The sequence below is a fragment of the Daucus carota genome, chromosome 9 (genome assembly GCF_001625215.2).
Source record: "Daucus carota subsp. sativus chromosome 9, DH1 v3.0, whole genome shotgun sequence".
Classification (NCBI taxonomy): Eukaryota; Viridiplantae; Streptophyta; class Magnoliopsida; order Apiales; family Apiaceae; genus Daucus; species Daucus carota.
In genome coordinates this window covers 29,909,943-29,925,987 of record NC_030389.2, presented here as the reverse complement: position 1 = coordinate 29,925,987, position 16,045 = coordinate 29,909,943, and the positions used below count along the sequence as shown (strand labels likewise).

General features: G+C 35.0%; 2 protein-coding genes across 3 annotated transcripts; one reads left to right on the top strand and one right to left on the bottom strand.

Annotated features, from left to right (window-relative positions):
• Window positions 1-1,083: 1,083 nt before the first annotated feature.
• LOC108192310 (uncharacterized) lies at window positions 1,084-9,023 on the bottom strand. Its single transcript, XM_017372174.2, has 13 exons — window positions 8,835-9,023; window positions 8,668-8,763; window positions 8,195-8,272; window positions 4,320-4,400; window positions 4,027-4,243; window positions 3,857-3,915; window positions 3,390-3,439; window positions 3,221-3,308; window positions 2,857-3,117; window positions 2,679-2,771; window positions 2,380-2,484; window positions 1,418-1,534; window positions 1,084-1,321 (listed from the first exon to the last, which is right to left on the bottom strand). The coding sequence occupies exons 1-13, from the start codon at window positions 8,898-8,900 to the stop codon at window positions 1,247-1,249; spliced, it is 1,386 nt and encodes a 461-aa protein (XP_017227663.1). The 5' UTR covers window positions 8,901-9,023; the 3' UTR covers window positions 1,084-1,246.
• A 3,864-nt stretch (window positions 9,024-12,887) lies between these two features.
• LOC108192375 (G2/mitotic-specific cyclin S13-7) lies at window positions 12,888-15,982 on the top strand. 2 transcript variants are annotated; one of them, XM_017372189.2, is made up of 9 exons: window positions 12,888-13,044; window positions 13,794-13,929; window positions 14,024-14,084; window positions 14,182-14,397; window positions 14,496-14,624; window positions 14,707-14,955; window positions 15,054-15,215; window positions 15,303-15,484; window positions 15,611-15,982. In XM_017372189.2, the coding sequence occupies exons 1-9, from the start codon at window positions 13,008-13,010 to the stop codon at window positions 15,738-15,740; spliced, it is 1,302 nt and encodes a 433-aa protein (XP_017227678.1). In that variant the 5' UTR covers window positions 12,888-13,007; the 3' UTR covers window positions 15,741-15,982. The 2 variants fall into 2 exon arrangements, with proteins under 2 accessions (XP_017227678.1, XP_063940023.1); XM_064083953.1 differs by having other exon boundaries at window positions 14,006-14,084.
• Window positions 15,983-16,045: the final 63 nt, after the last annotated feature.

The following is a 16,045-nucleotide window of genomic DNA, read 5'->3' as shown; positions in this document are numbered from 1 at the left end:
CCGTGGATCAATCATGATGGACTCAATATGGAAGAAGATTGGATGGTTCTTCTAGAGGCCGGAGGATTGTGAAAGCAAGGATCGGGTGACTCATGGATGGAAGAGCACTCGGGGTTGATGCACGTGATTTTGTAGATGGATAAAATTTGGAAGAACGAGACATGGAGATTCTTGTTCGAGGGGAGGCATTGGCGGATGGACGTCGATGTCTTGATCGTGATTGTTGATTGTATTGGGCTGAAGGGGAGGATTGTTAGGTATCAGCCCATTACAATAGTAACATGGACTTTGGTGATCCAAAATATATAAGGATAATAATTGTATGTTTAGACAGTTATTATAAAGAATATGTTTTGGTCACAAAGATAGAAGACCTAGTTGGAATTGGATTCTGATTTTAGTTGGAAATCAGAATTGGATTAGGACTATGTGTAGCTGTTTTAGAATTAGATTCTGATTTGTCTAGTTTGAGATGACTATATATACATAGTCATATTGTGTTTGATAGGTGTGCTCAAGATGTAGACTTAGGTATCGCTTGCGGGCGGATACTTGAGTAGTAGGCTTGAGTATCCAAGTTTGGTTGATTGTATTATTGATAATGGTTTTGATTAATAATACAAGTTGGGATGTGGGTTTTCCACGTCAAATATATTGTTTTGTGTGTGATTCGCATTAGAAGTTGAATCTCGTGTTTTATCCCTAACAGTTTTTAGCTGGCCGATACGGATACAGATATGAGCAAATCTGTATCCATTTTATCCGTTTGACACCTCTGATTTTATCCCTAATTCGGTAGATACAATGAGTTGAACACCAAAATGAATATGATGCATCCCAAATTCATCCATTCTGCACGACTAACCCTAAGGACCCTAACGGATATTCAAGAAATCGATTGGTCTCTAAAAAGGTTTATATGGTTAATTGATGGTGGTTGTAGATATTGAACTTTTAACACGGTGCTTAATTAAGAAGAATATGATAAATATTCATAAACAAGCAGCTGGAAAAAAAATATGATTCAGGGACAACACCATTATAGGAGCCTTAATACGGAGGACCAGTTATCAGATAAACCGCTTCATAAAAACTTGAGTGGAGGAAACTTCTATTCAAAAATCAGTATACTGTTACCTCAAAGTTCAAACACATCATACCTGATAAATGTATAAAATATAATATATCTACATCCCTGTAAAAAGATATGCAGCTTACTCAAAACACTTCACCAAACAAATAAATATCACTGTTTCTCTTTTTTCGACAAGGACTCCCCTTTGTGTTCGCTACTAGCAGTGACCACAAAACCTGCTCCAATCTGACACGGAGATTAAAAGAGTATGAACGATTTGAAGTTTGGCAGCTAGGGGAGTATATACATAATGATTAGAGGACTGAGAGAGAGAAATTCTACCTGACAGTCCTTCAGCACAACTCGGTCTTGGAGTTGAACATTACTGCAAATAACAGATGCCTGGATAGAGCAACCATCACCGATAGTAACATGATCCATAACTATTGAATTAATAACCTGTGAAGAGAAATATATATTATATATATATAACACATCAAGTTTAGAGGACCCTAATTACACATTCTTATAACATCATATTGTTCAACTACTGACACTTAACATTCAAGAAATAATTAATAACTATGACTGTTAATTATTAAGTACCGAAGTTAATTAGGGGGCATTTGGTTCGTTTCGGGGAAACGGAATGGAATCTAGAAAGGAAAATGTGGAGAAAGGAAAGGAATAATCGTGAATTGTTTTACCTGTTTGGTTTTAATCCGGAACGGAATGAAAAATTATATGACAAGCTTTATATCTGATTTTTACAATATTATATAATTTTAAGAGAGTCAAATATACTATGTTTATAAAAATATAATTTACTTATATTTTAAAATTTTAATTAATATTTTTTATTTAAAAATTTAATTAATATATATATATATATATATATATATATATATAGAAATAATATCGTTTTTATAATTACAACTAAATTAAATTTTTTATATTTGAAAATATTTTACATATTATTTCTATATTGTAAATAGTTTATACATAAATTATAAATGAAAAGACAAAAAAATAGGGGTGTGGGCAATGGGTAAGGAGAGATATTGGGCAAATCCAAAACTAAATAAAGAGAAAGGGAATGACAGTTTTAATGGAACAAACACTCACAAAGAGAATCGTTTTACTTGTTTTCCTTTCCCTTTCTCAGTTACCCCCAACCAAACGGCCCCTTGGTGTAATAGATGGCAATATGCTACTATGCCATTACAGCGTTAGTTAAAGATCTTTATGAAAAACACATCTTTTACCCCAAAGACCTGTCCTGTATAATGTAAAATATATAGTACCTTCACATTGGAACCTATTCGGCAATGACGGCCAATCACAGACCGTTTAACACTACATTTGTCACCCATCTCTGAACCTTCTCCAAGCATACATTGTGGGCCAACCTGAATAATAATATGTATATAATCAACAGAAGGAAAATGTAAAATATGTCAGCCACATGAGGTGACATGAAGCTGTCATGCAAACATTCATTGGCACCAGAAGTGGCAAAAACAACTTGCAAGCAATTCATGTGATACTACAAGTGTGATGCTCTAAAATCATGTCTTGCTAATAGTGCAATTGCGGAACTCACAGTTGTTTTTGAACCAAGCACAGCTGATGGATGAATAACATTGTTATGAGCAGAAAAAGAATATCCTGACAAATGACTGGCATCTCCAATTACCTAACACCAACAATGGCAATCAGCTAACTTCTAAATATAAAAAACTTTAAAAGGAAAGCTCAAAATGAGCTACTCGCCTACTCACATCTCTGTTTATGTCACAAAAAGCCTGAAAAGAGTTCACCCGTGCACAATATTTGCTTTTGTTAGCAATATAAGCACAGCATTTGTGAGTTTTCTTTAGAACAGAAGTTGGCCCACCAGGAGACATGGCATAAAGTTCATGAAAACTCTGTGTAGACGAATTAAGCAGAAGCTGAGATAACATTACTGTGTTATTTCCGATCGGTTCCTTGTCACCCCCATTTTCTTCTACTTGTCTACTGTTCAACAATATTTCGGACCTCTGATATCTCAAGCAAACATATTAAACCAAAAACGCGTCACTATGGTATTACAAAGAGAGTATGCATATCTAGAAGGGCTAAATTTTTTTTTTACAAACCTACCAGTTGGCTCCTGACAAGATAAGGCAGAACATCCTGCTTTAAGCTGTGAAAATTTGGTTTTTCTTTAAGAACTTGTTGCAGAGCAGACCTGATATGAACAAGTCAAAGATAAGAACATCAAAGATGCACAAACTACAATATATTTCAAGTGACGGAGAAAGCATCAAACCTCTTAAATGCGTATAGATGAGCGTCCATCAAGTCAGCACGAAATTCCATCTAAAGTCGGGATGAAAAAGAAAAACTCATGTAAGAAACAAGTTGTAGGTGGTAAAGTATTGTATAACGTTCATGTTATACATTACTTACCCTCTTCACATATACCACACAATGGATTTATTTTTACATGTTAGTTGAATTACATCATATCATTACACCAAAAACTAGACCATACTTTAAATAATTGGGCTATTTATTCATAAATGCATATGACTATACAAACTGTCCACAGTGCCCAAACATAACAAGTGAAAAACTTTGTAATTCACAAGAGAAAAACTAATTAGTTGTTTTATGCCCTTTTGGGTAATATGATACAAGTGGCAATGTTTTATGCTAATCAAAGTCGGCTCTGTCAAGGACCAACAGAAGGTGCAGAGGACATCAACAGTAATGGCAGAACCGTTTTACTTTTACCTGACCCACTGCCCGAAGGATGCTCTTCTGAATTCTAATGTCTTTCTCAACTTCAATACCTGTCACAAGGCACAACTTATTTTTACTTAATACTATTATTGCTTAGTATTTACATAATTATATATTATAAAAATGAACCGAAGAAAACAAGTAGATACAGAGACCCTTACCAGATGCTATATGAAGTATAAATTGTTTTGAGGGGTCCAATCCTATAATATTGTATCGTCCTGGTTTCTTAGCTTTGTCCTTCCCTCCAGGACTTGATTCTGTTGGCCCACTGATTGGAGATGAGCAAAGTGTTGCTGTCACAACTGCATCATGTCGTCTATGAGCAGCTGCCACTGCCCCAGGAGGAATATCACATACAAGATCACCACTAATCACCTGTAAAAGAAACTATATTAAAAGATGCAAATAATAATCCCCCCTGCTAGAGAACAAGTGCAGATTAGATCTTTACCAATATATCATTTGCACTTAAGTGGTTAGCAACTGCTCGTAGAGCTCCAGCAGACCCGACATCTTCATGCACATGAGCTACCTGCGGAACCAATTAGCTCTGTTCAAAGTTGAGCATTATAATACAGGAAGGTTTTCAACTAAAATATAACAGGTGATCATATGAATGAAAAGTAAGGCCATCACGATTCGCTCTCACAAAAAAAGATCATGTTCCCTGTTGAGAGATTGCAATAATGCTTTGATCTCATCTTGAAAGTTGTAAGAAAAAGATGTGAGATGTCATTAGTCATCAGACTGTTCTAGATGTCAGGGAAAGTTTCCCGTTGCAAGACAAACAGGGAGAGAGAGACATACATGATATTTGACAGAATTAGATTGACTTATAGTAACAAGGGTACAAGATGAAAGACGTGAATCAGATTGCAAGCACAGAAGTTTGGACCAGACTTGGCTAATTGGCTGCAATACCAGTTTGAGATAGATCAAAGATAGATACAATAATCCTAGAGGTATATTTAGAGAATACGGATTCGGAGTGGAGGTAAAAGTTCATTTAAAGAGGAAATCCAGAGAAATATATAATTGTGTTATACAAAATTCAAATTTTACCACTTGAAACATAAAATTGGCAATTTTTTACGTCTGTGACCATAAAGAAGTCAATATATCACTTCACTCACTAAAAGCCATTTGGTCTCAATTTCGTCAAGAAACTCACAAATTGTATTCGGCTGTCAAATTCTTAATTTTATAGGTACATAGATATATATATATATATATATATATATATATATAGGCACTTACTCAAATGAGAACTTTCTTAAAATGAGAACCGTGAGAACTTTTTTAATTTATCAAAATCTCATTCATTTGAAGGGCCCCGCCAGGGGCACCTTCACAAAAAATGTATATCATTAAGGTCCCCACCTAGCTAGCCGAAAAGAAAAAAAAAATTACTGATGACGTGGCAGTGGGCTTTTTTTTTTTGAATTTTTTTTTTTGACTAGCTAGGGGGAGACTAGTTTTATATACATTTTTTATATTGGGTACCCACTAGTTTGATGTTTAGATTAGTCAAAATATGATAAAATAAGGAAGTTCTCACGGTTCTCATTTTAAGAAGTAAGAAGAGGGTTACTCCAGTGAGAACTTCTTAAAATAAGAACCGTGAGAACTTCCTTAATTTATCATATTTTGACTAATCTAAACATCAAACTAGTGGGTACCCAATATAAAAACTGTATATAAAACTAGTCTCCTCCTAGCTAGTCAAAAAAAAAATTCAAAAAAAAAGTCCACTGCCACGTCATCAGTGATTTTTTTATTTTTATTTTCGGCTAGCTAGGTGTATATATAGAGGGTTACTCCAGTGAGAACTTCTTAAAATGAGAACCGTGAGAACTTCCTTAATTTATCATATTTTGACTAATCTAAACATCAAACTAGTGGGTACCCAATATAAAAAATGTATATAAAACTAGTCCCCCCCTAGCTAGTCAAAAAAAAATTCAAAAAAAAAAAGTCCACTGCCACGTCATCAGTAATTTTTTTTCTTTCGGCTAGCTAGGTGGAGACCTTAATGATATACATTTTTTGTGAAGGTGCCCCTGGCGGGGCCCTTCAAATGAATGAGATTTTGATAAATTAAAAAAGTTCTCACGGTTCTCATTTTAAGAAAGTTCTCATTTGAGCAAGAGCCTATATATATCTAATGGAAACCACTCTTAAAATAAAAACTAGAAACCAATACAAGTTAGTGATATTCTCAGTACAATTTAGTGATATTCTCTTTAGGATTTAGTGATATGTGTCGCAAGACTTGGTGAAAACTTACAGAAACCGCCCAGAATCTCCATATATGTTCCAAAAACTGCTCAAATCTCCAGATCTGTTCACGTTTTCAATTCAGATGGTGGTGACGGTGGTGGAGATGGTGGAGGTGAAGGTGGAGATGGAGGAAGGATGATTGTAGCGAAGGTGTGGGCGGCTTGAAGTAGGGGGTTGGAGCGTTGCCTGAATAGTGGTGGCTCCGCCGCGTTTTGAAGTTGAGCCGAGGTGGAGAAAGAAGTATGAACGGGGCTGAAAGAGGTTGAAGCAGCGACCAAGATTGGGTTGGCGAAGATGGAGGTGGAGGTGGAGATGGAGGGAGCGGGCGGCATAGAGGTGGTGGTGGTTATGGAGGTGGTGGCAGTGGCGGATGTGGAGGTGGGGTTGGTGAAGATGGAGGTGGAGATGGAGTTGTTTAAGAATTTAGTGGTATTTGCTTTAGGATTTAGTGATATTTCAACTTGGTTTTTAGTTTCTAGAATAAGGAGGTTTCTATTGGAGTATGACTCTCTCTCTCTCTCTCTCTCTATATATATATATATATATATATATATATATATATATTGATTGTATCGGTTTTATACATATTTAAGTGGTAACTCTGTGCCCCTTCAGTTTGTCCTTTGTACATCCAGACACAATTTTGATTTCAGCTTCCCAGCCAGGATTTATAGATTCCAGTTTGTTAGGATTGCACTAACTGCATTACATAAGCACTCTTTTTAGTAGACTGTTAGTGCTAGTATAATACCAGGGAAAAGCAGTATATGAAAGTACCCATCTGCGCCTGGTATTATACTAACACTAACAGTCTACTAAGAAGAGTGCTTATGTAATGCAGTTATTGCAATCCTAAAACAGTTGAACCGGTCAGTTATGTATTATAATCACTCTTTTAATCGTTTCAAATACAAAGGAGAAGTACAATGGGTATACATTAGACCAGAATTTGCAAGTATGGCAAGGATATAATGGGTATAAACTTTTGAAAAAACGGTCGCATTGTATAACGAACAAAATTATTACTTTAAACATTAAATATCACATTAATAGGGCCAAAGGCTTAAAACCCTATATAATATACATGAAATGTCCAAAATAAATTTTGGGGAGTGTAGTGACATATGAAGTCCACTAAAGTGACTAAAATGATACTTATACACAAACTAATAGTAAGATTCTCATAACCTTGTACTGTCGGCAGCTCACACACTCCCCTTTAATACACCACTACTGGGTAGCCAACAAATATATACGAGTCCCTGAGTGTGTGAGGCCAGTGTAGAGACATAACAGTAAATTAGCTTAAAGCACATCCGATATTCAGAACCACCACGAAATGCATGAATAAACCACCATCAATTGAGTAATCATTCTTACAATTTGCCTAGGTAATTTAAAAATATGTATATGTAATATTCTTAAGCACCAAGACTTGAAACATCTTTGTCAGTCAAAATTACACTAATCACTTGCGATGTATTTTTTCTTATTGTCAAACTCAAGTAACTCGAAGAATTCAACAGATCTATGGCTCAGACACCAAAACCCCATGTCAAAATCAAATATAATAACTACTTCCTACAGGCAAAAGCAACAGACCTAATGGTCTTTAGGCAAATCAAGTACTAAAAATAGTGAATCTAGGTTGCCAGCACAGATGTTCATAACTATAAAGCAGCAGCAGAACTAATGGTCTGGAGTGCACTATAAAAAATTATTTTACGAAACAATAATGCCTACTGATGCCATAATATTTTGAGTACCACGAGTACCAGCTCTTTTAATGGTCATTACCATTAATGTTCGACAAGGGATCATACACAGTAAAAGAAATCAACCAGATAAAAAAGAGCCCACTCCATACCGAACCCTGGTTTAGTGAGAATACTTATAACAATCAAAGATGTCCATAGGACAACAAATGCATATAACAAACTATCTCCGGTTTGTGACTTTTATCTTGCAACAGTTTTTGTTCTCCTTTTGATCGACTATGTAATCAGGAATGCTTCCACATTAAGATATAAAACAAGATAGAATCACCTCAACATTTAGGCGATCAGCATAAGCCCCTGATATCCAATTTCCAATAAGAATAGCCGCATCCTCACCTTCAACAACCTACAAATCAAATAAATAACCCAAACTAATCAACACAATACATTGTCGTGCCCCGGTCAACCTCAACACAATAAGTTGTCGTGCCCCAGTCAACCTCAAAAAGATATATTAACTCAGACTCAAGATACACAGGAAATTAAAGTTCAAAAAAAAAAATAACAAATAACCAATGTTCCCATGCCTTAAATATTATCAAAATCTAGTAATAAAAGTTAAAAATGTGGGTGTTTGGGGGAGTGGGGCTAATGTGAACTTAATTGAAAATATATAAGTTCATCAGAAAGAGAGGGGAGGGAGAGAGAGAGAGAGAGAGAGAGAGGGAGGGAGATAGGGAGAGAGAGATAGGGAGAGAGAGAGAGAGAGAGAGAGAGAGAGAGAGAGAGAGAGAGGCATACAACAATGAGATCTTTGAGATTACTTTGCTCCAAAAGGTCAAGAACATAGGAGAGTACAGGCCTATTAGCAACGGGAAGTAAGGGTTTGGGAAGGTCCTGCAAAAACAAGTAAAAATAAATGAGTAGGATAAATGGATGGGAAGAAGCATATAAACACACAGATATACCTTGGAAACAAGAGGGACTAATTCCTTTGAAGTCCCCCCTGCCAAAACCACCACTTGAAAATCCATCCTTCCTCCTATATCCCTGTCTCTCTCTCTCTCTCTCTATACACACAAATGGGGTTTTGAGTTTTGTGTCTATTGACGGAGGTTTCTTCTGCAAACTAAAATTAAGGTTTAGGGGTGCTTCAACTTTCAACTAACATTTTAGTGCATTATTTAACTCGCATTTTAATATACGGGTTGGTTTGATTTTACGCATATATTCTATATAAAAAATGTTGCAAGATTGAACTAAAATCTTTATTATTTTTTTTTTGAAATTTAATATCTTTATTATTTAGGTATTTCAAAATCTCATAAATTATAGTAGGGTTCCAAAAAATATATCATATATTAAACAATCTCATAAAATCCATCATCATTTTATTAATTCTCAAAAAATGCATTTGAATATCATTAAAAGTTAATGGATCTTTGATAATCAATATCATCAGATTTTTAAGTATAATTTTACATTATGATCGAATACCATAATATTTTGTAGGATAGTTAAAATTCTAATTGAATACACAAGAGTCTCGTACATTTTTTTTCAAATCCAAGTCGAATACAACTAGATTTCATAAATAAAAAAATTCTTTAAAATCTCAATTGAACATACTTCTTGATTTAGTAGTTTAAGAGTCTCTCCGCGAGCTTACCGTTAGAAAAGTACTCCAAAAATTTCATTGCAAAATTCAGATTATTATTTTGGATTGTTTTTGACATATAAATATATTAAGTTACAATATAAATAAAAATATTATAAGCTTTCAACGACCATGTTTCATTCCCGACATCTCTCCTACCTCCATTCATAACTAAAAAAAATGCTGGTTTGAGATCGAGATGTAAGCAGGCTCCTCGAGATGGTGTATTCTTAGTAATTCCCTACGGAGGGGTGAAGGCGATCTACAGATTGCCTTCATGGTCCCGGAACTACATACTCCTGCTTTAATTGTGTTGGAGGAGTGCCAGAATCTTCACAAGAAGAGGATTGGGATCTCATGCTTGCTGTTTCAGCATCCGGTGATCACACTCTCCGCAAACGTAGCGGTCATTAATAGCCTCAATGGCTGAAAAGAACAACACAATTCTAAGCAAGAACAAACAAAGTTCAATATAACTGAAAAGTGAATTATAAATCTCTCTAGAAACGAAGCTGATGTCAGCTTTCCTCAAGGAATCCTCATTCACTATTTTTCGATTGAATGGTTCTATTGTCGCCCAGAAGCATGACAACGCGGTCTTTATATGCTGGTTCAAGAACCACATGGTACTTGTCTATGTTAACAACGGGTGAAAAATGATCCCCAAAATACAAACCCTAATCTCCACCCTTTCATTGGAGTTTAGAAAATGACTTCCTTCAATCATAAAATGAAACTTCTAGGGATACATGATTATAGATTATTGGGATTTTAGGGTGATGTTGGATATTAATCCACCCCAGTCTAGATAAAGGACTAATCCTAAAGATGAAAAATACTCCTAAAGACAATATCATTAAGAGGGACATGGTTCTTATGGAACATCATAATGAAGACATGGATCATATTCCATGAGTTGGGACAAAGTTGACATAGGCTAATCTTGGCACTTCTAAAAATTTGATAATCAAATTGTGGACGGGAAATCTAAGTCCAAAAATGAAATAATCCCAATCAACAGAAAGATCTTAAGGATCCCATTTAGAAGTTCGATCCCCCAAGGAAGGTTTGAGAACTTCTATGTTATTGGGAATGCTATGATGAACGGAAACGTTATATGCATCGCTAGCAAATATAGTGGACCTATTTGGTTTGCAGAAGCAAAAGCTGCTTTTGACTTCTTATTTTCTTGACCCGTTTGTGTAAATAAGTAGAAGCACTTTTAAGAAGCTGAGAATACTAGTTTTTCTTTCAGAGTTTCTACTTCTTTTCCAAACACCTTATTAAATTATTTACTTCTCACTTCCACACCACTTCTTTAATTTTAGGTTAGAGGTCACTTCTTTTAAGATAACCTGAACAGCCCCATTAATACAATAGAAAAAAGAATGCAAAAGAAATTGGTTTTTTACCTTTCTTCTGAACTCGTGCCGCTAATTTTGCCGTCAGATTTTTGGTGGGACTCCCTTATTATGCTGTCAGATCATTATTGTGGTGTCAATTTCCACGTCCATACCTTAACGAATGTAAATAGATGTAGACACTGTATGTGGCTAAAACTGAATTGCAGTCACCTAACTCGTCATTGACTCATTCTAATTGCTTTATCACCGAATCAAAATCCTGAAAATCCAACAACTCTAATATCCAAGAATATATTCGGTGAAGAGTATTATTGAAAAAACAAGAAAAACCAGAAAAATTTAACTAATTTGGGACTTTTTACCAGTGAAAACCGATGAAAGCTCCAACGACGAATAAGAAAAGATTAGAGAGGTAAAGAGGTTTTTAGGAGGTTAGGATATTTTACTGAGACTTAATCAGTGGCGAAAACATAATTATTCAAATTCTTCAAACAAATATCAAAAAATAGTGATAAGTTTCGAGAACAATCGTTAATCTAGGCTACGAACGTCGAATTTTAGAATTCGAATAGCAAAACATTTTAGATGGAGTGAGGTAGTTTAACAATTTAGAACACATGTCCAACAATTTTGTGAGTCAGTTTTGTTGTTGGGTTGGGTATGAAGCATCCGTTACACGTTTTATACTGGTCCTACAGGGAAAAGACCAAATTAATCTTAGATTAGGGACATATCGGAAATTTCCACCATCCTCTTCGCTAGCGGGAATATATTTGCTTGATTTGATTTACGGGGGTGTATTTGATTGGGATTTTAATGGATTGTTTTTAGTCTATGAATTTTAATGAATTGTATGTGATTTTGATTTCGTGCGAATTCTTGATAAAATGTCGCAGAGTTGATAGGAATGCTTCAAAATCCCATTGATTTTGATGAGATTTCAAAGAACTTAAAATACACTGAAGAATGCCACAAAATCTATCATTTTATGAAATCCAAAAAACTCTATCAACATTTGAATACTATCAGATTTTAATGGATTTTAAACAATCCTAATTGAATACCATCGGATTTTAAAGCATAATTTAAAATCCCAATTGAATACCACCATATTTTGTAGCATAATTTAAAATCTCAATTGAATTAGAGATGTTCAAAAAATCCGAAATCTGAAATCCGATCTGGAAAAAAATCTGAAAAATCCGATCCGAAAAAAACCCGGTCTGGCCCGGCCCGGCCCGAGGGCCTAAAACAGGCCTAATATTTTCAAAAAAACCCGGATAAAATCCGGATTTTTGAAAAATCCGGGCTTTTTATAACTAAACCGGGCCTAGTATTTTTGGAAAAGCCCGGCCCGGCCCGGCCCGATTTTTAAAAAAGCCCGGCCCGATCTGGTTTGAAAAAAATCCGGATTTTTTTGGCCCGGTCTGGATCTGGCCCGAACAGATCTTTTGTGCATCTCTAAATTGAATACCTCAAGATTTAAAAGGATTTCAAATAATCCCAATCGAATATCCTCGGATATCAAGAATGCAAAAAAATGCTTTAAAATCCTAATCCAATACACCCCTCTTAATAATATGATTAATTGAGTTTGTTATCCGTTTGAGACAGGATAAATTATTTACTATATCATATATCATATATCATATATATCATATATATAGTTAATGACCGAAATATTAACTTATTCGACGTAACAAAATTTGCTCTAAAAAATTTATAAAGAAGTACAAATTATACCACTGTCAACGGCTATTAAATTCAAAAACAATCTATCGAAATACTGCAACGACTATTAAATTCAAAAACAATCTATCGAGAAGCTGGCACGCATATAATATCCATGTATGTAAATAATAATATACGAAATTAAATCTTAATATAACCGTTTGCCTAAAAAATAGTCTCAGCTACACGGTTTTAACCCTTTGATCAAAAGTGATCAAACGGCCAAAATTTCAAGTTACAGTTTAGTTACCGTTATAAATTAAACTCGAGCCTTCACAAACTTGAAACCAAAACAACAATCACAATTACAAATATTCATACATATAGAGAGAGAAGCGCAGCAAGAAAAGAAGAGAGAGAAGCAGAGAAGACAGGAGTTTTGAGAAAGGATGGCTTCTAAAGCTGTGATTACTCAGCGTCATAAAGGTACCGTTTTAATTGATTTCTTGCTCTGTTTTAATGATTTTTGTTGATTTTCTTGCTAATTTTATGTTGGGATTTTTGATTTCTATGTGGGTTTTGTTTCATTTGTTTGATTGTGATGATTAAGGGGTTTTCGATATATATCTTGGGATTATCTTTGTGGGTTTTGATTGATTAGTATATTAATTTTGATTTTCTATTGAAGATTGTCATTGCCAGTTATGATATTTTGGTGAGATTGAATTTTTGTATCCGTTTATGTACATTTTAAATCATATATTTGTGGGTTTTGTTTGATTGATAAATGAGAATTGATGTTTTTTCTGAAAATTAGTATTGGCTATAGATGATTTCTTGATGGGACAATTATATTTATTTTGGGGTTTGTTTGATTTTGTTTGTAAGCACAGATACGTTATATCTTGTTGGTGTTCTTAATGATTTGTGGGGTTTGTTTGATCATGTGATGATACATGTTTGATTGTGTTTATACATATATTTGGGATAATTTTTTCAGTTGAGGGGGTGTGTATATGCATGATTGAACGATGTCGATGTTCGGGCTTCAGTGTATCTTTAGCCTGATTCCATCATATTTTTTTTTTGAATGTGAAACTACTTCTGTCTAATGGTGATGTCTCTGAAACATTATTAGTAATTTGAAATCTGTTTAAGCTTATATGGTTTTTATATGCTTATGGATATTTCTGTCCTTTTTATGTTGTTAATGAAAATGTTTGAAATTATTTCAGAGGTAGAAGGGAAGCAAAAGAATGTACAGGCAGAACGAAGAAACCGGAGGGTTCTTGGTGATATCGGGAATGTTGTCAAAGCTGTTGATGCAGGGAAGCCCAAAAACCCGATCAAGACCAATAGGCCAATGACAAGGTTTCATCATTTTCCTTTTCTGTTATATTTCTTTTATTTATTTGTTTTGAAAAGTGCCTCGTTATATCTGATAAAGTCTCGGGGATATTTTCAGGAGCCTATGCGCACAACTAGTGGCAAAAGGACTGCCAGTAGTAGGAGGAAAGGATCCTAAGGTAGTTAAACGCAAGGTTTATGTATGAAGTATATGTTTATTTGTTTATTAATACTTATTTGAACTGTAAAATTTCTTCGTGATGTATGTTGCAAAAGGATATCCAATTGATTGATGATGGAGTCATGGGAAGAAAGGATGCCTCTGTGTTGGAAGCAGCAGCTGTCAAGAAAAAGGATAGTGATCAAAAACCTACTGTTACTCTGAGTTGCGAGGAAGAAATTAAGCCCAAGAGTAGTGGAAGAAAATCTAGACCAGACTACTCGGAAAAGACAGAGAAGGCCTTCACATCTATTCTCAGTGCTAGAAGCAAAGTATGTTTCATAATATTTATATGCATTATCATTTTTGCAGTTTATGTATGCATTATTGTGAAGTTTATAACACTGTACTCATTACTGTCCTAATTTAGGCTGCATGTGGCCTCATTAACAAGCCCCAGAATGAGATCATAGCAAACATTGATGCATCAGATGTTGATGATGAGCTAGCAGCTGTTGAATATGTGGATGATATCTATAAATATTACAAGCTTACAGAAGTACTTATCTATAAACCCCATTGGTTTTGTTCGTTCTCTATTTAAGGTTGTAGTGAATGAAAGTGAAACTATTGTCATGCAGGGTGATGGTCAAGTTCATGATTACATGCCTTCACAAACTGACATCAACTCCAAAATGAGATCTATTCTTATAGACTGGCTTGTTGAAGTCCACCGAAAGTTTGAACTCATGCCTGAAAGTTTGTACCTCACTATCAATATAGTGGATCGTTATCTATCGATGAAGATTGTTCCAAGGAGGGAACTACAGCTGGTAGGAGTTGGCTCAATGTTGATTGCATGCAAGTATGAAGAAATTTGGGCACCAGAGGTAGACCTTTGATAGAGTATTATTTATTTATTTATTTGCATTTCAAAGTTGTAATATTGATGCAAATTGGTAATTAAGTTGTTTTGGATGATTTGCAGGTTAATGACTTCATTGCGATATCAGACAATGCTTATAACAGGGAACAAGTACTGCTGATGGAGAAATCGATACTTGCAAAGCTGGAATGGTATTTGACCGTACCAACACCATATGTATTTCTGGTTCGGTACATAAAGTCTTCAGTTCCATCAGATCCTGAGGTAATATACATATACTATAATGCCGGAATGTCGATTTCCTGAATTTTTTTTGCCTAAATCTGATGGACTTTGGTTTTTTGATTATAGATGGAAAACATGACGTTTTTCCTAGCTGAACTTGGTCTGACCCATTATACCACCGTCGTAACATACTGCCCGTCTGTGATTGCGGCTTCAGCTGTTTATGCTGCACGATGTACCCTCAAGAAATCCCCTTTTTGGACAGAAACACTGAAACACTACACAGGATACTCTGAGGATCAGTTAAGGTAAATGTTTTTCCTTAATAAAGTTTTAATTACAGCAGTAGCCAAAATATATTCTAGTTCTGGAGTAGTAAATAGAAGTTATTATCTGAAATGCTGAAGCCTACATTCACTTGTGTGATATAACAGGGATTGTGTGAAGCTCTTGGTTAGCTATCATGCTGCTCTTTCAGAAAGTAAGCTCAAGGCTGTTTACAAAAAGTTTGCTCGCCCAGAAAAAGGTGTTGTTGCTCTCGTTCCTCCATTAAAGGTTATCTGAACTCCTTTGGGCTTGACAAAGACAAACTCTGCTGTTTTCTTGTCAACCAGATGATTGTTTTGTCTAGGTTCGTATAATATCTGGTATAATCGACTTGATTGTTGATGACCTACAGTTGTAAGATATATGAATGACTTCGAAGGCTTTCATTGTTGGTTTTGATATTAAGACTACTAGAATTTATCATTTTAGTTGTAAGACAAATCATCTTACTGTTTGCTCTTTCATAAAAGTTCATATCATCTTGTTGTTTTCTCTCGCATACAAGTTCATATTGCATACAAGTTTATCTAATGCCAATTTTG